The 23,265-nt window shown below is 53.1% G+C and overlaps 2 protein-coding genes across 2 annotated transcripts in view; both read left to right on the forward strand.

Moving 5' to 3' along the window:
- The window catches only part of COL16A1 (collagen type XVI alpha 1 chain), a 184,617-nt gene that overhangs the window by 28,282 nt on the left and 133,070 nt on the right, over positions 1-23,265 (forward strand). The gene's annotated exons all lie outside the window — the stretch shown is intronic.
- Positions 6,056-20,386, forward strand: LOC311615958 (SPOC domain-containing protein 1-like; the record flags this gene model as incomplete). The annotated part of the gene is made up of 13 exons (XM_084871313.1): positions 6,056-6,085; positions 6,818-6,994; positions 8,005-8,065; positions 8,318-8,393; positions 10,014-10,173; positions 10,299-10,415; positions 12,369-12,494; positions 16,490-17,366; positions 17,603-17,741; positions 18,050-18,170; positions 18,710-18,799; positions 19,055-19,241; positions 19,731-20,386. 13 exons carry the CDS (start codon positions 6,056-6,058, stop codon positions 20,384-20,386), a joined length of 2,817 nt encoding a protein of 938 aa, XP_084727439.1.

Below are 23,265 nucleotides of genomic sequence, written 5' to 3' on the forward strand. Positions count from 1 at the left end.
GGGGCCCCTCGTTGGGCCCTGGCACCTTCTCCGAGAGGCAGCCTGGCTCGTGGCAGGGGCAGACAGATAGGTTCAAGGTCAGGCTCTGTTCCTTACTTCGGATGAGAGATGTCTCTCACCTTAGTTTCTTCCTCTACAGAATGGGGGATCCGGCGGGGCCCCAGAACTGCTGGAATCTGGGGTGTTGCATTCCTCTGGCTTGAAGCAGAGACTCTTGGAGGAGTGGGGAGGCGGGGGGAGATGCCATTTTCTTCTCTGTCCTGAGCCCGCAGTGGCCGGGAGGTCCGGAGCTGCTCTGTGGAAGGCAAGGAATGTGGGGAGGGCAGCTCTGCCAGAGCCTTTGGCTCTGCCCGTCACAGCCAAGGGGGCACAGAGCTGCTCAGGCCCCACCCAGTTTCCCAGGCTCATGGGTAGGTGCAGTGTGAGGGAGGACTGTGTCTTTCCCACAGACGGACAGCCCAAGAATAGCTCCTTGTTTTGAGTTCTTATTGTCTATAAGGAACTGCACATACATCATCTCATCCTGAGCCCTCACCATAGCATTAGAAGTCAGTGTCAATACCCCGGCTTTGCCAAACAAGGAGTCCGGGATTCAGAGAAGGTATGTGGCCCGCTCAGGGTCACATAGCAAGTGAGCGGCCAGCATTTAAATCCAGGCCCGTGAGGCTCCAGCTTGGAGCCAGGCCGCCAAAGGCAACTGATCAATGGATGGTTGATCAGTTGGGGATCAAACCTGAAACCGAGGTATGTGCCCTGACCTGGAATTGAACCTGCAGCCTTTTGGTACACAGCACAATTCTCCAACCACCTGAGCCAGCCAGAGCAATTCTAGTTATTTTTTTTTCTTCCTGTTTTATCTGATATTAATATAGCTACAAACCTGTATTTTGGTTGGTAATTGCCTGTTCACATATTATTCCATTTTTCCCCTCTCAATCTTTTGCATTGCTATATTTTAGAAATGGGTCTTATGAACATTTTATAACTGGACTTATTTTGTTAAATGTGTGATAATTATTTTTATTTATCTGAAGTATTTATCCATCTACAGTTGTTGTAATTACTGATTTATCTGAATCTAATCCTACTGTCTTATTTTGTGCTTTACATACCGTGCTTCCCCGAAAATAAGACATCCTCCGAAAATAAAGACCTAGTGCATGGAAAGATAAGACATCCCCTGAAAATAAGATCTAGCGCAACTTTGGGAGAAAAAAATAATATAAGACACTGTCTTATTTTCGGGGAAACAGGGTATATCCTGCATTTTCTATACTTTTCCCCTTTTATTGCCTCCTTTTAGATTGTTTTTTTCTTATTCTTTTTCTATCTCTCTAGTGTTTTTTTCTTATTCTTTTTCTATCTCTCTAGTATAGTAGCTCTCAATCTTTCTAATGCCACGACCCTTTAATACAGTTCCTCATGTTGTGGTGACCCCCAACCAATAAATGTTTTTCGTTGCTACTTCATAACTGTAATTTTGCGACTGTTATGAATCATAATGTAAATATCTGTGTTTTCTGGCGGTTTTAGGTGACCCTGCTAGCGGTTCTCAACCTGTGGTTTGCATTTACTTTACGATTCATAACAGTTACAGTTATGAAGTAGCAATGAAAACAATTTTATGGTTGGGGGTCACTACGACATGAGGAGATGTATGAAAGGGTCGAGGCATTAGAGAGGTTGAGAACCACTGCTCTAGTAGATTGGGAGTTTTCTATGCCCTGTTTATATTCTTATGGTGGCTATTTTAGAAATTTTAACATGAATACCTCACTTACCAAAGTATAAAGGTAGTTACATCTTTATATTCCTCCGAAATGATACAAGGATCTTGGGATGTTTTAATTCCAAGCATGAACCTTCCCAATTTTTAAAAAAATCCTCACTCGAGGATATTTTTTCATTGATTTTCAGAGAGACAGTGGAAGAAGGAGGGAGAGACAGAGAAATATCGATGTGAGAGAAACACATCAATCAGTTACCTCCTGGACATGCCCTGACCAGGACCTGGGCCAGGGAGGAGCCCGCAACCGAGGTCCATGCCCTTGACCGGAATCAAACCTAGGACCCTTTGGTCCGCAGACCGACGCTCTATCCACTGAGCCAAACCCGTTAGGAGGAACCTTCCCAATTTATCTGCTGTTGTTTTCCAGTGAGTTGGTCTTAAGTTATTTTTTTAATCCCACAAATTACACATGGTTATTACAGTATCATAAGTCAATGTTGGCTTAGATTTAACAATATATTTATCATTTTCTTTGCTCAAGATTTTCCTTGCATCTCAGCGTTTCTACCTGTGATCATTTTTCCTTTCTTCTGCCTCAAGTTCATCCTTTCACATTTTGGTTATTGAAGAAAAAATTAAATTATCAAGAAAAACAATAACTCGCTTTTCTCTACGGTGTTTTTATTTTATCCTCATACTCAGAAAAAGATTTTGTCTGCGTCCACAATTGATAGTTATTTTCTTTAGGCTCATTGAAAATATCCTTCTGCTGTGTTTTGCCTTCCACATTCCTATCGAGAAGTCAGCTGTTAGTCTAATTGTCATTCTGTAGTAAGTAAAAGGTCTTCTGGAGAGAGGCATGATGGAGTAGTGGTTAAAGGTGTGGCCTCTTGCTGGGACTGGTTTGGCTCAGTGGATAGAGCGTCAGCCTGCAGACTGAAGGGTCCCGGTTTTGATTCTGGTCTAGGACATGTACCTTGATTGCGGGCACATCCCCAGTAGGGGGCGTGCAAGAGGCAGGTGATCAATGACTCATCGATGTTTCTAACTCTTATCTCCCTTCCTCTCTGTAAAAAATCAATAAAACATATTTAAAAAAAATAAAAAAATAAAGGTGTGTAAAGGTGTGGCCTCTGGAATCAGGTGTTCTGGAATCAGATGTTCTGGACTGAAATCCTAGCTCTTTGGTTTACCAGCTGTACGACAGCGAGCAAGCTGACTAACCAACCTCTCTGTGCTTCCCTTTCCGCTTGTGGAAAATGGGGACAGTAATGGTACCAGGACTTAGCTCACGGGGTGTGGGGAGGACTGACTGAACTGACAGGGAAAGCATGCGGAGCAGTTAGAATGCACTGTCAGTGCTAGTTCAGGGTTAGCTGTTATTTTTTTCTTTTAGTTTCATTATGATTTGTCTAGGTGAGGATTTCCTTTTACTTACCCTGTTTGAAATGCACTGAGCTTTTGGAATCTGTGAATTGTTGTCTTTGATCAATTCAGGAAAATTCTTAGCCATATTTCTTCAGATACTACCTCTGCCCCATTCTCCCTCCTCTCTCCTCCTGGGACTTCAGGCTAGTTAGTCCTTTTCACGCCATCCCAGGTGTCTCTCTGACAGTGCCTCGCCGTCTTTGTGCCGTGAATAGTCAGGGTAACTTGTGAAATCTATCTTCTAGATAGCTAACTTATTTCTGTTGTGTCTAATATGCGATTAAACCTATGTATTGAGTTTTTCATTTAAAAAATATATTTTATTGATTTTTTTACAGAGAGGAAGAGAGGGATAGAGAGTTAGAAACACGGATGAGAGAGAATCATCATTGATCAGCTGCCTCCTGCACACTCCCCACTGGGGATGTGCCCACAACCAAGGTACATGCCCTTGCCGGACCCTTCAGTCCGTAGGCCGATGCTCTATCCACTGAGCCAAACCGGTTTCAGTGAGTTTTTCATTTTAATTGTTACATTTTTCATTCCAAAAATTTCTGTTTAATTCCCAACCAAGTCTGCTTGATCATTTTTTTTTTAATTTCTCACCCAAAGATATATTTATCAGTCTTAGGGAGAGAGAAGCATAGATTGGTTACACACCCTGACTGGCATTTGAACTCATAACCTAGGTATGTGCCCTGACCGGGAATTGAACCAGCGACCTTTCAGTGTATGGGATGACACTCCAACCAACTGAGCCACACCAGTCACGGCATGCTTGATCGTTTAAGAAATATATTTTTTTTGCCTTTCACCTTTTTTGGGGGGGGCGGGGGTTATGTTCAACTCCTTTTATTTTGTTAAACATGTCATATATATGTATTTTGCATTTTGGTCTGATAAATCCAGCACCTAAAGTCTTTGCTGGTCTTATTGCTGCATTGTTTGGAGCCTCCCAATGCTGCAGTGCAGACCCTGAGATGCAGCCAGCCAAAGGTTTTAAGCTGTGAAGGGCTGTCCTTAGTGTCTTTCCTGCTTTCCTTCCCAGATGTCCCGATTTGTCCCCCACCTCCTTTCTCAGCTTATTTTTTTAAAGGCTGATTCATTCCCATGATTTAAAAAAAAAAAGAGAGAGAAAGAAAGAAAGTGAAAAGTTTCCTTTCCAGCTCCCAGTCCCTTTCCTATAGGCAGCTTCATTTTTATTAGGTTCTGGTGGATTCTTCCAGTGATATTTTATGCAGAGTCAAGCAAATACAAATTTAAAAAGACCTTTTCTGTGCAATGGTAGCACACGACACACATTGTTCTGAACTTGTGTTTCAGTAAAAAAAAAAAAAAAATGTTTCTGGTTATAAAAGAAATACGTGCTCATTTTGAGTAACATAAATACCCAAGTGCCTATATGTGGAAAGCAACCTCCACCCCCTTCAATTTAATTCCCTAGAGATAACCTCTATTATGCAACCATAACCATGTATTTACATAAATGGGCTTATGCAACAGATACTATTCTGTCAGCTATTCTTATTCTCCTAGTAGTGCAGCGTGACATCTTTCCGATCAGTCAGTGCTGCTGCACAACTCAGCAGTTTAGTGCCTGAGCTTCGAGTCGGACAGAACGAGGTTCTGATCCTAGCTCCACTGCTTAGGAGCTTCGGGACTTTTCAGATCTCTCTGAGCCTCAGTTTCCTAATCTGTAAAATGGGGATAGAAATAGTACATACCTCACAGTGTTGTTGTGAGACCTTCATAAGCTTACGTATGATGTGTGCTTCCTCCAGGCCAGCTACCTTCTAAGCACCTGATGAATAGTCATTTATATTATGACTCACCTTTTTAAAATATATATATATACACACACACACACACACACACACACACACACACACACTGGAGGCCCAATGCACACAGATCCTTGCAAGAATAGGCCTTCTTCCCCTGGCTGCCGGCCCCGCCTTCGCTCCGGCCTGGAGCTGCCTTTCCGCCTCCTTCCGGCCACAGCTGCTTTCCATCTCTCATTTTGTTGCATCTATTTGCATATCCCCTCCTTATTGGCTGTGGGCGCTACCATCTTTGTCGCAGAGTTATGGTCAATTTGCATACTCCATCTTTATTAGGATATATTTATTGACTTCAGAGAGGAAGAGAGAGATAGAAACATCAGTGATGAGAGAATCATTGTTTGGCTGCTTCCTTCACCCAATTGGGGATTGAGCCTGCAACCCAGGCGTGTGCCCTTGACTGGAATTGAACCTGGGACCCTTCAGTGTGCAGGCCAATGCTCTCTCCACTGAGCCAAATCAGCTAAATCACCCCTTTTAATGGCCACATAGACTTTATTGTGTGACATGTCACTTTTTATTACCCATTCCCCCCTTTTAAAATTTATTATTTTTTTAAATCGTCACCTGAGGATATTTTTTTTATTGATTTATAGAGAGAATAGAATGGATGGGGGAGGGGAGAGAGAAAGAAAGGGAGGGAGGTAGAGAAAGAGAGAGAGAGAAACATCACTTAGAAAGAGACACATTGATTGGTTGCCTCCTGTACATGTCTGATCAGGACTGGGGAATGAACCCAAAACCCAGGTATGTGCCCTTGACCAGGAATCAAATCCGAGACCCTCAGGTACACAGGCTGGTGCTCTAACCACTGAACACACCAGTCTGTGCTTAACCATTCCTCTTTGATGAACATTAGATTGTACTCAACCTTTTTTTTTTTTTTTTTTTTTTGGTTATAAATTCCAATGCAGTGAACACTGAATGTATTGTTCTGAACTTGTGTTTCAGTAAAAAAAAAAAGAAAAAGAAAAAGAAAAAAGTTTTACCTCTGCGGGTCCCTTGATCCTCTGCATTCTAATCTCTCATCCTCTTTCTCTTCAAGGAGGAAATGAAAATGCCCTGTGGGGTGAAGCGTGTGTGCTACGTAGGTTCTTCGCTTTTTATTACGGCCCTTCTCGCTCCCTCCCTCCTCCACACCAGCGGCAACCCCAGACCCTGGCCCGCCCCCTGCCAGAGCCCCCGCGTGCCCCCACTTCTCCCAGCCCTCGGAGCCTGACCATTCCTGGTCCTTTATTCAAGGATTACTTTTCAGACCCATTTGCTTTCAACACAATTCTTCATAGTCTGCAATAAAGCAAATGATCAAAACATACTCAAAGCGGGATACAAGCCTAAAGCAAGTGAGGAAAAGGGAAGGAGGAGGGGAACTCTTGTCACCCCAACCCCCCTCCCCCGATCGTGGGAAGGTACAGCTGTGAGGCTCCAGGCGTGCACGGAGCTCCCTGGCAGCCATCGAGCGGGAGAGCAGGACCGATGCTTAGATCCCCACTCAGACCTCCAGGCCCCCCCATGAGATGTGTCTAGAACCAGGGGGGGCAGGAAGGGTGCAGTTAGCTCTGAATGTGTCTGGGAGGGAGCAGGGAAGATGGGAGGGAGGTCGGAAAGGAGGCAGGCTCCTCTCCTGTGACACAGGCCAGACAGCAAGCCGTTCTGGACCCCTACTGTGTGCCGGGCCTTCAGCAGGCCTGGGAACGCAGTGCTCTCCTCCTCACGGAGCTCAGAGCGCAGCGGGAGGAGCGGCAAAAGCACCTACAATGAGCTGAGCGCAGCCCGCACGGCTCCGGCTCCGGTTCGAAGGGCCCTTCTCCCCCTGCAGCTGGAGTCCGGGGCCGTGATCCACCTCCTGGGGGCCCTCAGCCCTGGGTACGCGGGGGGCTCGCAGCCCCCGAAGCTGGAGGCCCTGGAGAACATGATGGAGGTGAGCGCGGCCTCGCCTGCCCAGAGGCCCAGGAGGAAGATCCGGCGCCAGGCCCACAGCCCCACGTGGTGCCAGGTACAGAGCACGTGCTTTTTTTTTTTTTTTAAAGGATCAGACTCCTGGGCCTTTGCCCAGACCTGCCAGAGAAACACCAGGGAGGGGCTCGGAAATCTGTATTTTTATTTTATTTGTTTATTTTTAAAATATATTTTATTGATTTTTTTACAGAGAGGAAGGGAGAGGGATAGAGAGCCAGAAACATCGATGAGAGAGAGGCATCGATCAGCTGCCTCCTGAACACCCCCCACTGGGGATGTGCCCGCAGCCAATGTACATGCCCTTGACCAGAATCGAACCTGGGACCTTTCAGTCCACAGACCGACGCTCTACCACTAAGCCAAACTGGTTTCGGCAGAGCACCTGCTTTTTATTCTTATAGATCAAGTGTGGCTCTTCACTCAGGACAGTGGTCGGCAAACTCGTTCATCAACAGAGCCAAATAGCAACAGCACAACCACTGAAATTTCTTTGGAGAGCCACATTTTTTTAAACTTCAATTTCTTCTAACGCCACTTCTTCAACATAGACTCGGCCAGGCGGTGGTATTTTGTGGAAGAGCCGCACTCAAGGGGCCAAAGAGCCACATGTGGCTCCTGAGCCAAGGTTTGCTGACCACGGACTTAGGTGATGTCTCTCAGTCTTGTTGAGAGAGACGCACTCACGCTGATGCTCTGAGTGGCCACCGCAGCCCAGAGAGACACAGCGAGCAGGAGCCTGCGCAGGGGGTCTGCGTGCCCTTTGCTCCTGGCCACCCCACGTTCTCCTGGCGCCTCCCTCAGGAGGGACAGAGAGGGGCTCCAGTGGCGACACTGACCTCCTGCCGCCTGGGAGCGGCTCCCTGGCCCTCTGGGTCCCACGGCTCCTCCACACACACTTCCTCCTGCTCAGGAGGCCGGTGCCCAGGGCCGGGGTGAGAGCGTCTGCCCGGTCCCACGGCCTCCTTCGCTGGAACACCGGTCGGGGAGAAAGTGGGGAAGGGGTGTGGCTGGGGAAGCTGTGTCCCAGTTCCTCCCCCTCCCTCACAGCCCAGCCCAGTGGAGTCTGAAGAGTCGTCGTCTGAGGAACAGGAGTGGGAAGAGGACCCAGGTGAGGGGCCGCCTGCGGCCAGCAGTCCCGGAAGACAGGATGTGTCTTTTCTCCCCTCGGCCCCCATCAGCCTGTGGTCCTTCCCCAAAGAGCGGGGGCTGATGGCTGCCTGGGCTTAGCTCTCAGACAGATGGGATGGACACGGCCGAGACCTGGACCCCTCCTGGGCCTGCCTAAGCCCCTCAGCCCCGAGTCACGTCCTCCCCTTGCCCCTGAGCATCCCCCGGGGACCCTTGACCCTTTTCTCCACAGCTCAGCTCCAGCTCCAGAAGGACATTAGGGTACGGGACACTGTGGTCCGGGTCATGCAGAAGGTGCTGTGGAGTCGGTAAGGCCTGGCTCCCCACTTCCCTGACCCCTCAGGGTACCACCGCCTCCCTGGGCCATGCCATGCTCTGAGGCAGCGGGTGGGGGGAACCTTCTTTCTCCAAGGGCCATTCGGATATTTATATCAATAACATCATTCCCGGGCCGTACAACACTGTACTTAAAAATTAGCCTGCTCCCCCCAAAATTAGCCTGCTATATTTAGTCAAACATTTTTTAAAAATATATTTCCTTTTATTAATTTCAGAGAGGAAGGGAGGAGAGAGAGATAGACATCAATGATGAGAGAATCATTGATCGACTGCCTGCACGCCCCCTGCTGGGGATGGAGCCCGCAATCCAGGCATGTGCCCTTCGCTGTAATCGAACCTGGGACCCTTCAGTCCACAGGCTAACGCTCTATCCTAGGGGTGTTGAACTCAATCAGAGAAGGGGCCAAAATCTAAAATCCAGCCTAAATCGCGGGCCGAATTCTTTACTGAACAGTCATAAACTGACAATGTCATAAACTGACAGCGGAGTGCAGTGATGACAGCGCGGTGCGGGCCACATTGCAAGGCCTGGCGGGCTGGATTTGGCCCGCGGGCCTCGTGTTTGACACATGTGCTCTATCCACTGAGCCAAGCCAGCTAGGGCTATTCAGTCAAACATTTAATTAACTCACCCCTAACGCCTGGGCAGGGCCGGACCCAATGATTTCGCAGGCTTTCTACGGCCGGAGGCGGCTGTCTCCCACTGTCTTCCAGGGGTGTATGAGGAATCCCTTTCGTGGCTGTGAGGTCACTGCCCACGAAGAGTGCAGAGAGGTGGACTTGACCCTGGGTCTCTGGCTTCCAGGCTGCGCTTTCCCATTCAGCCCCTGTGGCTCCCGTCTGCTCAGGTCCTCGTGGGTGTCGCCCACAGCAGAGTTTTCAGATACAATGAGCCTGTGGCGGGCTCTCAGAGATCAGCCCAGAGCGCTCAATCCCTAACGGGGAGACAAGGCCCAGGGAAGGCGGGACTTTGCAAAAGCCACCAGCAGCCCTTGCTGGTTTGGCTCAGTGGATAGAGTGTCGGCCTGTGGACTTACCAGGAGGATCCTGGGTTCAATTCCGGTCACGGGTTGTGGGCTCCATCCCCGGTAGGGGGCATGCAGGAGGCAGGCAATCAATGATTCTCTCTCATCATTGATGTTTCTCTCTCCCTCTCCCTTCCTCTCTGATAGCAATAAAATAAATAAAAAGCCACCCAGCAAACCAATGGCAGACTTAGGGTTTCACCCAAGGCCAGGGCTCTGTCCTCTGCCTTGGCTGATGCCTTACCCGCCCCCAGGCTGTCTCCCCTTATACTTTCCTCAGTTCCAGCGGCCAGGGCTAGAGCGTGAGCTGAGCAGTCAGATTGTGTTTGCCACTAACCATGTGGCCCCGGGCAAGCCATTGCCTCCACCGAGCCTCAGTTACCTTCTGTAGCTGGAGAGTGATAATACTTGTTCCTCCGAGAGTTGGGGTGAGAATAAACAGGAAAATCCCCAGAGTCAAAACACAGTTGGCCCAGACCTTGCCTCGCTCCCCGCCAGCGGAGTGCCCGGATAGCCTCACACTCAGGGCCTGTCTCCCCCCCCCCCCCCCCCCCCCCCCGCCAGACTCCAGGAGCTCCCAGAGGTGGGGCTGAGTGAGGAGGAGGTGGAGGGCATCGCTGTTGGCATCGAGGCCGCCCTCTTCGACCTGACCCAGGCCACCAACTGCCGCTACAAGACCAAGTACCGCAGCCTGCTGTTCAACCTGCGCGACCCCCGCAACCCGGTGAGCGGGACTGTGGGCTGGGCCCGGCCCCTCCGCAGCACAGAGCCCGGCCTCCGAGCGGGAGGGGCTCCGAGCGGTGTGGTGCAGCCCCTGCCCCTGCCCCTGCCCCTGCCTCTGCCCCGCAGGACCTGTTTCTCAAAGTGGTTCATGGAGACGTCACCCCCCACGGCCTGGTGCGGATGAACTCAAGCCAGCTAGCCCCCAAAGGGCTAGCCCGCTGGCGGGACCAGGAGGAGAAGAGGGTGAGGCTTGGGGTCGGCCGGGATAGGCGGCAGGATGGGTGGCGGTGTGGAGGGGCGACCCGAGTGTGGAGCAGGAAGAGAGAGACAGAGCAGAGGGAGGAGAAGGCGGTGAGACACGGGGAGCATGAGAAGGAGAGAAACATAGAAACCAGGAGAAGAAAGGAGAGAGGAGGCAGACGGGGAGAGTCAGAGAGACTCCACCAACACAATGAGGAAAAACGGCGGAGACGAGAGGGATTAGAGACGGGGAGGTGGTTAGAGGAATGACACCCCCGAGAGGTGTTACCTTCCACGTGCTTTTCTGTGAAGCCGGTGGGGGGTGGGAGTGAGAGGCTGGGGATGATGGTCCAGACTCTAGAGTTCATGATTGACATCTACCATCTGTGGGGAATAGACCCCTAGGGTGTCCCTGTTCCCATTCCTGCCTCCTGGTGCCCCAGCCTGGGTGAGAGACCTCCCTACGCCCACACTCCACAGTTATATCCCCATATACCCTGTGCCCATGGTCTCCCCTGCCCGGGGACTGTTCAGGCACAGGGAACGGGTGGGCACAACCGGCTTTGGAGTTTGTGTAGCAGTTTCTGTGGCCCAGTGAGAGGGAAGGACGGATCTAGGGAGTGGGGCCGTGGGAAGGGGGTGGGTGCTAAGGCTCCCGTTCTGGTGGACACTGATTAGAATTAATAACTAGAAGCCACGAGACCGTAGTCGGCAAACTGCGGCTCGCGAACCACATGCGGCTCTTTGGCCCCTTGAGTGTGGCTCTTCCTCAAAATACCACGGCCTGGGCGAGTCTATTTTGAAGACTTGGTGTTAGAAGTTTAAGTTGAAAAAATTTGGCTCTCAAAAGAAATTTCAATCGTTGTACTGTTGATATTTGTCTCAGTTACTGACTAATGAGTTTGCCGACCACTGCTCTAGGAGAATCTGGCCACTGTAGATCGAACTTCTGTCCAGGCCCCGTGGGGATCAGGGAGTGGGACCAGCTGCTGAATCGGTGGGGCCGGTGCTGAATGGAAGTGCAGGGCCCTTTGTTCAACAGCGATGAAGAATTTCCAGATGACATTGGCAGTAAGCACGGGGCCTCTAAGCGCGGAGCCTGCGCAGCTGCCCCAGAGCCTGGCCCACGAAGCCAGCGCTGCCAGAGCGGACAGGCCTGGCCCTCCAGGGGTGGTTAGAACTGGAGGGACAGGCTTTCAGGAAACATTTCAGATAGGAAGGCATGGATCAATCATAAGAGTCCCAACTGGCCTTTACTACAACCCAGGCTCTGGGTAAGCACTCTGCGTATGCTGGTTAATGCTCTTAGTTTATTTATTTTTAAAAAAATATATATATTTTATTGATTTTTTACAGAGAGGAAGGGAGAGGGATAGAGAGCTAGAAACATCGATGAGAGAGAAACATTGACCAGCTGCCTCTTGCACACCCCCCACCAGGGATGTGCCCGCAACCAAGGTACATGCCCTGGATCGGAATCGAACCTGGGACCTTTCAGTCCGGAGGCCGACACTCTATCCACTGAGCCAAACCAGTTCCAGCTAACGCTCTCAGTTTAATCCCCGGAGAAGAGGAAACATGAGGCTTAGAGCAGCACAGCGCTTGCCCAAGGCCACTGCCTTGTGGGTCTCTCAGGTTAACGGCCCAGCTGGCCCCCCAGAGCCTGCGGGCCTTCAGGACAGACGGCGGGGTGCACTCAGGAGCAGCTCTGACTGCGCTGGTGCAGGCGGAGTTCAAGGCGTCCTGGAGGAGCAGGGCTTGTGCTGGAGGGTGGATGAATGGCATATGGAGAGGTAGGGCTGAGGAGGAGGGCTTTCCGGGCGAGGGGAGTGGCGAAAGCAAAAGTGTGGGGAGGGAAAAGGCTGGCGTGGAAAGGACCACAGGAGAGGGGCCTCGAGGGAGAACAGTGAGCACTCGGCCCCCTGACTCCGGCTGAGCGAGGGCTGCTCCCCCCAGGGCCTGGAGATCATAGAGCAGCAGCAGAGGGAGCTGTGCATCCTTCCGACCTCCAAACTGACCCACAAGGGCGAAGTCGAGATCCTGCGCGACACGGACCAGATGCTGACCCTAGAGGATCTGGTGGTAAGCGGAACCTGACCTGGGGCTGGGCAGGGCCTGTGCCCGGGATCCCACTCCTTACCTCACCGGTGTGTGGCCTCGGGCCCATCCCCGGACCACTGTGAGGCCCACAGTCCTCATGGTCAAGCTGGGCAATGATCTACCACGCAGAGTCCAGGTGAGCACGGGGCCAGACAGCCCCGGCCCAGGCCCTGGCAGTGCCTCCTCAGTGCTGATCCCTCTCCTTTTTTTTTTATTTTTTTATTTATTTTTAATTTTTTTATTGATTTTTCACAGAGAGGAAGGGAGAGGGATAGATAGATAGCTAGAAACATCGATGAGAGAGAATCATCAACCAGTTGCCTCCTGCACACCCCTTACCGGGGATGTGCCCACCCTTGACCAGAATCAAACCTGGGACCCTTCAGTCCACAGACCGACGCTCTATCCACTGAGCCAAACCGGCTGGTCCCTCTCCTTTTGACCTAACCCTAAGGGGCTCCATGTGAGCGGTCCTATCCCCGCAGTTCCCTCCCAGATACCTGGTTGGGAAGCAGGAGAGCCACACTGAGGCTGTGTCTTTGTGCTCGTAAGGAGCAGAGACCTCTATTGGGCAGAAGGAATTAGGGGTGCTTCAGGTAGGGCATTACCCAGATCGCAGGGCAGTCGGTGCAGGGATCTGCCTCGTCCTCCTGTCCATCCTGCTCCTTCCTTCTGCTTGGCCCTTCCGTCTTGCACGTGGCCTGACACGGTGGCTCAGCAGCCCTCCCTCCCAGTCAGTGAGCCCGCCAGCGTCCTGCAGCTGTCAGCACTCCCCCGGGGCCCCCTTCAGTCTCTCTCAGAGGTGGCTCCGGCTTTTGTTGGGTGTCTGTGGGTCAGATGTTCACGCCAGTCTTATCAGCCGTGTGTGCAGGATGGGGAGGGCAGGGAAGGCCCCCGGAGTCACATTCACTGGGGACATGGCAGTGAGCGTGACAGACAAAGTCCCTGCTTCTCCCAGTCAACATCGGGCCAACAGCCAGAGCTGCTGCTGTGCGGAGAGGAGCCCGCAGGGATGTGGCTGCTCTCCAGCCCAAACCACTCTGAACTCCCTGAACAGACTGAGTGCAGGGGAGGAGCTAGGAAGGCCTGGAGAGGAGACAGGGGAAGAGTAGGGGGTGGCAGAGTAGGGGAAGGAAAACAATACACAGCAATCTTTACTCCTTGCTGAAATTCCTCCTGGATGAGGAGCCCGAAGCCACGTGCCCAGATCACCGAGTTGGCAGCAGGGAGATGAGCTTTGAAGCCAGGCTGTCTGACTGCAGAGCTGAGCCTTGGCACTACTCTGGAGATGGTTTTTAGGGCAAAAGTAGAGGTTAAAGATCTTTTAAAAAATAATTTAAAAAATATATTTTCATTGATTTCAGAGATGAAGGGGGAGAGAGGAGGGACGGAGGGAGGAAGCAGATCAATGAGAGAGAATCATTGATCGGCTGCCTCCTGCCCGCCCTACACTGGGGATGGAGCTCACAACCTGGGAATTGAACCGTGACCTCCTGGTTCACAGGTCGACTTCAACCACGGAGCCATGCCAGCCGGGCAAAGTTAGACATCTTAAATCTTCCTAAAACGATGTTTAGTTTGTGTTTAAAGCTGTTGCTATTATGATGAAGGAAGGTGATTTGGCCATGGGCATCAAGAGTCTTAAAAAGGTTCCTTCTCCCTGATTCCGTCATCAGCTTATGAGAACTTGTCCTAAGGAAGTAGTTGAAAGTTTAGGCAAATATTTTCTTGCACAAGGATGTCCTCAGTGCCATTTGTCATAGCGGAAACCTGGGACCGGCCCAATCATCTGGCCACCAAGGTGACTCGGACTCTGCCACGCACCTCATGCGTGTAATACCGACAGGGACTACGGACGTGGCAAACGCCGCTGCTGTCGTTCAGGGACAAGACGAGGATACAGGCAGGCCTTGTTTTATTGCGCTTCTGCTTTATTGTGCTTTGCAGATACTGCCCTTTTTTATTTATTTTTTACAAATTGAAGGTTTGTGGCCACCCTACATCAAGTAATTCTATTGGCACCAGTTTTCCAACAGGTTCAGATGATGATTAGGATTTTTAAACAATGATTTTTTTTTTATTTGGGGGGGCCTAAATTTTATTTTGGTGACACTAAGATATGTGAAATATTGTCTTCCTATATTTTGTACTTTGCTCTATAAATAAAAATTTTGTTGGGGTGACATTGGTAATAAAATTACATAGGTTTCAAGTGTATGATTCTATAATACATCATCTTGTATACTGTATTGTGTGTTTACCACAATAAAATATTTTTAATTAAGGTAAGTACACTTTAAAAAATATTTTTATTTCAGAGAGGAAGAGAGAGGGAAACATAAATGATGAGAGAGAATTATTGATTGGCTGTCTGCATGCCCCCTCTAGGGATCAGCCTGCAACCCATTGAATATGCCCGAGAGAGAGAGAGAGAGAGAGAGAGAGAGAGAGAGACAGAGAGAGAGAGACAGAGAGACAGAGAGAGATATTTGTTATTCTACTTATTTGTACATTCATTAATTGATTCTTGTATGTGCCCTGACGGGGGACTGAACTCTCAACCTTGGTGTACTGAGATGATGCTCTAACCAACTGAGCTACCTAGCCAGGGGATACACTTAAAAAAATTTTTAAAAAAAATTGATGTTTTTACAGAGAGAAAGGGAGAGGGAGAGAGAGTTAGAAACGTTGATGAGAAAGAAACATCAATCAGTTGCATCTTGCACACCCCCCACCGGGGATGTGCCTGCAACCAAGGTACATGCCCTTGATTGGAATCGAACCTGGGACCCTTGAGTCCACAGGCCGACGCTCTATCCACTGAGCCAAACCGGTCAGGGCGATACACTTATATATATAATATATATATATATATATATATATATATATATATATATATATATGACTATTGAACACTTAATAGACTTCAGAATAGTGTAAACATAACTTATGTATGCACTGGGAAACCAGAAAAGTCATGTGACGCTATTGCAATATTCGCTTTATTGTGTTGGTATGGAACGGAACCCACAGCATCTCAGAGGTATGCTCTAAAGGTTAAACATATATAAGGTGTTCCCCCAAAATGTATACACACTCTAACAGCTGGTGACTCACTTAATTTTCACTCCTTTGCAGGTTTAACTGATTTGAAATAATGGGTGAAGCCAGACTAAGTTTTGAACAAAGAAAATTTATCCTAAAGCGCCATTAGACGTTCTTTAATGGGGACATATAAAAGATAAAGCTTACGGTACAAAACCCGGCAACAGTCAACGAATACCGTACGAAATGATTCTTGATGTTTGCGATTCCATTGCTTCACCTTATCAGCAGTGCCTGGACCAGAATAGTCATCAATTTGAAAACAGGCAATGACAAAATGAATTATCGATTTCTGTAGATTCTTTTAAATTTTGAAAGTGAAGTGTATTTTAATAAACACTGAGTTTATAATAATTCATAGAGTGTACACATCTTTTTGGGACACCCTGTATGTGTTACTTTTAATACTCATCAAAGATATGCTGTTGTTTTTAAATTGATTTTAGAGAGATGGAGGGAGGGAGGGGAATGGGAGGAAGGGAGGGAGAAAAGGGGGGGGGGAGAAAGAGAAACGTAATTGATTGCCTCTCATACACAGCCCAATCAGGGATGGAACTTGCAACCTGGGTATGCACCCTGACCAGGAATCAAACCTGCTCCTTTTTGGGTAAAAGACCCTAAAACCTGGGTATATAAAAAATTATAAAGGAATACCCAGAGTATCAATAGTTGTCTCTAAGTGATGGGACAGGGGTGATTTTTTTTTTAAATTTTCAAAATTTCCAAATTTTCTTTAACAAGTCACATACTTGTGTAATAAAAGAATCCATTACTTGGGAGAATAAAGCCATATCCCTGAGGCTTTCTGCTCATGGAGGGCTCCTGACATCCCAGCTGCCTGTTCAGGCCACCCCTCTCCCTGTGCCTCCCAGAGACCCGTGGTGTCCACAGACTGCAGCCCCCTGGCCCTGCCTGCCATGTCAGCGGACCCCATGGAACAGTGGGACCCCACAGAGCTGCAGGAGGACCCCACGGAGCAGCGGGACCCCACGGAGCAGCAGGGGGACCCCACAGAGCCACAGGGGGACCCCACGGAGCAGCGGGACCCCACGGAGCAGCAGGGGGACCCCACGGAGCAGCAGGGGGACCCCACAGAGCCACAGGGGGACCCCACGGAGCAGCAGGGGGACCCCACGGAGCAGCGGGACCCCACAGAGCCACAGGGGGACCCCACGGAGCAGGGGGACCCCACGGAGCCGCAGGGGGACCCCACAGAGCAGGGGGACCCCACGGAGCCGCAGGGGGACCCCACGGAGCAGGGGGACCCCACGGAGCCGCAGGACCCCATGGAGCAGCAGGGGGACCCCACGGAGCCGCAGGGGGACCCCACGGAGCAGCAGGGGGACCCCACGGAGCCGCAGGACCCCATGGAGCAGCAGGGGGACCCCACGGAGCCGCAGGGGGACCCCACGGAGCAGCAGGGGGACCCCACGGAGCCGCAGGACCCCATGGAGCAGCAGGGGGACCCCACGGAGCCGCAGGGGGACCCCATGGAGCAGCAGGGGGACCCCACGGAGCAGCGGCGGGACCCCACGGAGCAGTGGGACCCCACAGAGCAGCAGGGGGACCCCACGGAGCCACAGGGGAACCCCACAGAGCCACAGGGGGACCCCACGGAGCTGCGGGACCCCATGGAGCAGCAGGGGGACCCCACGGAGCAGTGGGGGGCCCCCAATGAGCAGCAGGAGGACCCCATGGAGCTGCATGAGCACCACTTCTTAGACTCCAGCTGCCACATCGGCAAGGGTTGTGGGAGACATGGAAAGGGCACGGGGGGGGGGGGAAGAGGGGAAGGGGGTGGTACGGGGGGGGGGTGTTGGGGCGGTGAGGTTCAGCAGTAACAGGGATGTGTGGCCTGGGGAGAAGGTGGCGGATGGGGGTGCCTGGGCCCCAGGTCTCTGCTTCAAACCCTGGCTCTAAAGCCCTGGCTGGCTTCAGCCTGGCTGCCTGCCCCTGTTTTCAGCTCCTGCCTCTGCCCTTTGCAGACGGGAAGCCCTCGTGTGAGCTGCCAGGCCTCTCCGAAGCCAGCAGGAGGGCAGAGGATGATGCCATCCAGAGAGCCCCCGTGTCCTCTCCAGTGCTGCCCCAAACCTCGGAGAAACCGCCCATGGAGCCCCAGGACAGGTGTGGGGCTGGGGCAGGGAGGTGGCGGGAGCACCCGCTGGGACAGCAGACAGGCCTGGCTTTCTCTCTGTATGGCCTTGGAAAAGACGTACCTCTTCTGTGGGTCTCAGTTTCCCCACCTGTGTGGTGGAACTACTAATCATCCTGACCCACTGGTTCACCCTGCATAACGCCACGCTCGGCCCAGTGTGCTACACCCGCAGTGCGAACACGGGGACACGGGGCCGGCCTTCTTAGAGAAGTAAGGAGGTGCCGGGGAGGCCCTGCTGACCTGTCTCCCGGGCCCCTCTCTCTGTCCTTCCCTCCAGGCTGCAGATGTCTGCGGAGCCCACAAGGCTCCCCTGGGAGGGCGCTGTGGCCATGTTCTCCATCAAGCAGTTCTGGGTCAAGGCCCAGCTGGTCTCAGGACACAGCTGTCAGCTCCTCATGGTACTGCTGCCCTGTTCACCTGGGTCTCCCTCACACCTGACCGCCCAGTCAGTTACACCCTCATTCATTCATTCATTCATTCACTTCCTCATTCTGAGACCTTCGCTATGCCTGGCCCTGTGCTAGACAAGGGGACAAATGAGATGCCAGCCCCACTCCTGCAGAGACACGCATGGGTAAAGGGACTCCCTGTAACCCAAGGCATAAAGCAAGAAGGACCCAGGAGAGGGTCTGTGCTTCCCTGGCTCAGAGGAGATTTTGGAAATGGTTGTTGAGTGACTAATGACCAGCTGACGTGTGGGACGAAGGTGGAAGGTTTGAGGAGCGAGGGAGGGCCTTCTGAGAAGTTGTAGGTGACTGGCCAGGCAGAACCTAAGCCTCAGGGGCAATAAGGGCCTCCGGGGCAGCCACGTGGGGTCCCGATAGACGAGTTGCTCATCCTCTTCGCCACAGGCTGTGGCTTTCAGGTGGCTGGCGTGGAGTCTGCCCTAAGTGGCTGGGAATCCTGGGGGCTGACTGGCCACGCTACCTGCCCCCAGACCCTGCCCGAGGTGATCCGCTCAGCAGGCTGCATCCCCCGCCACATCGTCTGGGACCTTCTGGCTAGCATCTGCCCAGCCAAGGCCAAGGTAACCACCCACCCTCGGGTCTCACCTCTTCCTGCTAGCACCATACCCCCAGCCCTGTGCTCCCTCTCTCTCCTCCTCTGGAACGGAGACGTGGTGTGCAATAGCTGGGGGTATTGCACAGGCTTACAGTGTGACCCTGGGCAAGTCCCTCTGTTTCCTTCTCCGGAAAGTGGGGGTGCGCTTCCTCCCAGCAGGGGTGTTTGCAGGAGCAAAGGATGACGGGTCCAAGAGCTGCTGTCCTTCCTGCAACTACAGGACACCTGCGTGGTCAGACTGTGCCCCCAGGGGGCTCGGGACACCCAGAACTGCCACCTGCTCTACTCCTACCTCAACAACAAGCAGTGCCATGGCTTGGCAGCGGTGGAACACGTGAGGGTGGTCCTGCTGCCCCTGCCCGCCTTCCAGCCCCTGCCCGCCAGGCTGCGCCCTCTCGGAGGCCCAGGTGAGCTCGCCGGTGCCCATGCGGAGCCTGCCTCCCTCCGCTCGGTGGCACTGTCACCGTGTCTCTGTGGAGACGGGCACCTCTCTGGAGGGAACTCCTGAGACGGAAAAATGTGATAACAGTGACGGTAGCTCACACTTGTATATTGTTTACTGCACGCCGGATGGTGTTCTAAAAGCTTACTTAACTTAATTCGTTTTGTCCTCAAAATAACCCCTGGAATGGTGCTATTAATGTCTTCATTCACAGATGAGGAAACTGAGGTAGGGTCAAACCATCCATGTCCACCCTCAGCCAGGAGAACAGATCTTCCAAGGAAGGTCCACCGTCCCCAGTTACTTTCCCCAGCATCTCCTGGGCCCCCATCCATTGCTGGGAAGTTCTCGGGGGTCTGACCTCCGGGACCTCCTGCCACGGCCAGCATAGCAGCTGCCGGAGGGCTGTGCCCTCTGTCCCACCGGGCCTCGGTCTCTCCCTGCCTCTCCCCAGGCCTGGAAGTCACTCACCCCAGCCTGCTGCTGGCCGTGCTGCTCCCCACAGCAGGGCTCCCAGACACGGCGGAAGCCGGCCCCTTGCTGGAGAAGATTCGCAAGACGGTCTCCTTCAACAAGAAGGTGGAGATGAGGTGCTTCCAGAGGAAGGACAGGAGGCGGGATGTGGCCCCGAAGGGCTCCCCTCCCCCAGGGGGCGCCCTGCAGCAGAGCCAGGGCGAAGGCAGCCTGGCTCCCCTGGGACGCTGTGCCTGGCAGAGGCCCTCCGGGGGCAGAGGGAGGCTGTGGGAAGAGCCTGAGACCTGGCAGGGTCCCGGGCGAGGGCAGTGGCCCACGAGGCCAGGCTGGGGCCAGTCCTGGCATCCCTATTCCGAGGCCCCAGCTGGCCGGGGCAGGCACCCCCACAAGGCGTCCTGTCCCCAGCAAGCCCTGCTCCAGCACCTGGAATCCCTGGTGACTATGAGCCACCAGCTCCAAGCCTCCCTGAGAGCCCCGGGCCTGGAGCTCCCGCCCCAGCCCCCTGCAGCCTGTGCGATCCTTGGACTCTTTTGCCGGCCGCCTGCAGCCCCAGAGCCCCCCGGCCCAGCCCCTGACTCCTCTTTGGGCCCAACAGATGGAGCTGGCTCTGAGCGTCCTCTCCCTGGAGGGACCTGACCCGGAAGAGGGGCTTCGAATCCCTCCCCAGTGCTGAACCCTGAGCTGGTCCAGGGAGACGTGGGGGCGGAGGAAGGGGAGGGCCAGCTCAGCCCACCTGCCCCTTCTGACTTGCGTGTTTTGCAAACTGTTTTAGTGTTGATTTTTTTTTTTTTTTTTTGTTCAATAAAGATTTGGATAAAGCTGAGACTGCATGCCTCTGCTGGCTGGGCAGGAGAGACCTGGGCCTGGCCAGGGGTGGGTTGGGTGGGTGTGTCTGAGATTTTGTGCACTGATGTAGTAGCAAAGCTAAAGTGCTGGGATGGAGGGGCAACTTTGCCAGTTGCTTGCCTGAGGTTCGTAACTATCACTGTGTGCCAGGGCACGGCTGTCGCCATGGTGGGTTCTGGGAGCATTGTCTGAACGAGGCGGGAGAACAGGTGATGGGAGAGATGGCAGGAGTAGGGAGGGGGAGAGAGAGAACTTGGCTTTCGAAGGGGCACAGGCACCTGAAGATGGCAATGGTTTTTAAAAAACTTTCCGTTGCCAAGAATTTATTTTCCTTCGGATAGTTGGGATGTCAGTGTGGCATGTCCTTGGGAGAACTGAGCCTGGGGACTGACTGTGCACCTGCCTGTGAGCACGTGTGTGTTATCTGTGTGTGTCTGTTGAGGAAGTCGGGAGACCCATCCAGCACCACTCCTATCTCTTGCCAGCTCCCGGACACTGGGACTGGAGAAAGCCAGGGGTCTTGGCCTGGCAGGTGGACATTCGGGCTGGCCTTAGGGCTGGACGCTGCTGCTTTGTCTGCGGCCTGGAGTGATCCAACAGCAGCAACAATTGTAAAGCATGTCAGTGTGGCGTGTCCTCGGGAGAACTGAGTCTGGGGACTGACCAGCAAACTCGCTGCTCTTGGCTGCCTAACCCGACCCGAGAAGCAGGACCTGGCTTGGAGAACTTCTGATAGGACCCTACCCTTCTCCCTGGGCCTGAAGGGTGTACCCCCTGTCCACCCATTCATTCATTCATTCATTCATTCAACCAACAAATCTCGAAATCTAACTATGTGCCAGCTTGTCTGGACCGTGCTGGAAGGATGGGGTATCGGTTGTTTGGGGGAGTCTCTTTGCCCCAGGAGCTCTGCTGCTGCCCTACCCGCGGACGACAGCAGAGGGGGCCCTCGGCCTTGGGATGGAGGTCGGGGCTGGCAGGGCTAGAGGCCGAGCTGGGGGGTGGGGTGAAGTGTGGGGTTTCAGCCGAAGGGATTGGAAAGCAGGGACCCGGGTGGGGTGCGGGGTGGGACAGGGAGCTGGGACAGGGGAGCCTGCAGACGGGTGGAAGCTCCTTTGGGAACTTTTCTGGCCCCGAGTGGCTGGCGAGCCAGCGCCGCCGCTTCTGTGCCATATGCAAATGACACCAATTACTATGCAACCTACAGCTCTATTCCGAGCCGGCAATTTGGGTCATTTTCCTAATGCGGTGGGAGGAGGAGGGTTTGGAGCAGGAGACGGCTGCGCACCCCTCCCCCGGGTGCAGAGCAGAGCGTCCGCCGCCTTCCCGGGGCGCTCCGGGGAGAACGAGCTCTGTCCTTGCGCTGGGGCTTCCGTCCAGCCCCCACCTCTGCGGGGAGAGGGCTGTATGCGGACCCCGAGTCTGGCAGCTGCTTCGAGGCTGGGGGCTGGTCACCCTGTCAGCCACCCTCCTTTTGGCCCTTGTCCGGCGGTCGCCCACCTCTCGAACCTCACGGACCGCCAGTGGCCCGCGGGGCACCGGCTGGCGACCGCTGCGCGGCCCGTCCGCACGCCCCCAGCCTCGCTCTTTGCAGAGGAGGCCCGGGCGGCGCGCGAGGCGAGCTGTTGCTAGGGGGCGAGGCCGGCGGTTGCTAGGCTCGGTGAGCCGTTGCTAAGCAACGCTGGGCGGGGCTCCCGTCGCTAGGCCAGAGCGGGAGCAGCCAGGGACTTGAAGGGCTGCCAAGCCCCCCTCAGGGTGAGTGGAGGGCGCCCCGCCAGGCCGCTCTCCCCGCGGCTTCCTCGGGCTTCAGCACCCGGTGGACGCCGCCGGCGCCGCGGGTCCTTCCGGTTCACGCCCTCCGAGCCTCCTGCATCCTCCGGGCTGCGAAGCGAGGAGCCCTGGGCCTCTGTGCACGTGTCTGTGCAGATTGCTCGTGCCACGAGGTGTGTGTGGGGGGGCGCCTTTGGGTTTCCATAGAAACTTCTGTGCCATCTCCTTGCTTCCCAAGGTTTGAGCAGTTGCTTGTGCAAATTTACATCTATCTGCATGTCATTAGCATAGAGGCGGGGCCGGGACTTGTTTGGGGAACTGTGCCTGGACGGTGGACAGGTTCCCTTCGCTTTAGCCTGCTTGATGGGCTCGAGGGCTGCGCATGCGTAAGCGGCTTTAAAAATTTTAATGTTTTTTTTTAATTCATTTTATGTTATTATTATTTTCTTAATCCTCACCTGAGGATAATTTTTTTTTTCCCATTGCTTTTTGGAGAGTAGAAGTGAGGGATGGAGGGAGGAAGGAATGGGGAGAGAGACATACACACATATTGGTTGCCTCCCGCAGGCACCCCGACTAGAGAGGAACTAACAGGCAACAGAGGTACGTGTCCTTAACAAGGAGTCGAACCCGCCGATCCTTCAGTGTGCAGGCTAACGCTCTAACCACTGAGCACACCGCCAGGCCCATGCACATTTTTCTTACTAATGTTCCCAGGTTTGGGTCAAGTGGGTAAAATATCATAGTGATCACCGATTCCAGCCCTGGTCACCTTCTGGAACCATTAGGATGAACCCCTCGCGATATCACTGACCAAAGACATGCAGGCAATGGTTGGAATCCCAATTCTGCCCTTTCCTGGCTGTGTGGCCTTGGGCAAGCTTGGTTTCCCTCTCGCC

This window comes from Pipistrellus hanaki, assembly GCF_964339955.1.
Source record: "Pipistrellus hanaki genome assembly, chromosome: 2".
In the NCBI taxonomy this organism is placed as follows: Eukaryota; Metazoa; Chordata; class Mammalia; order Chiroptera; family Vespertilionidae; genus Pipistrellus; species Pipistrellus hanaki.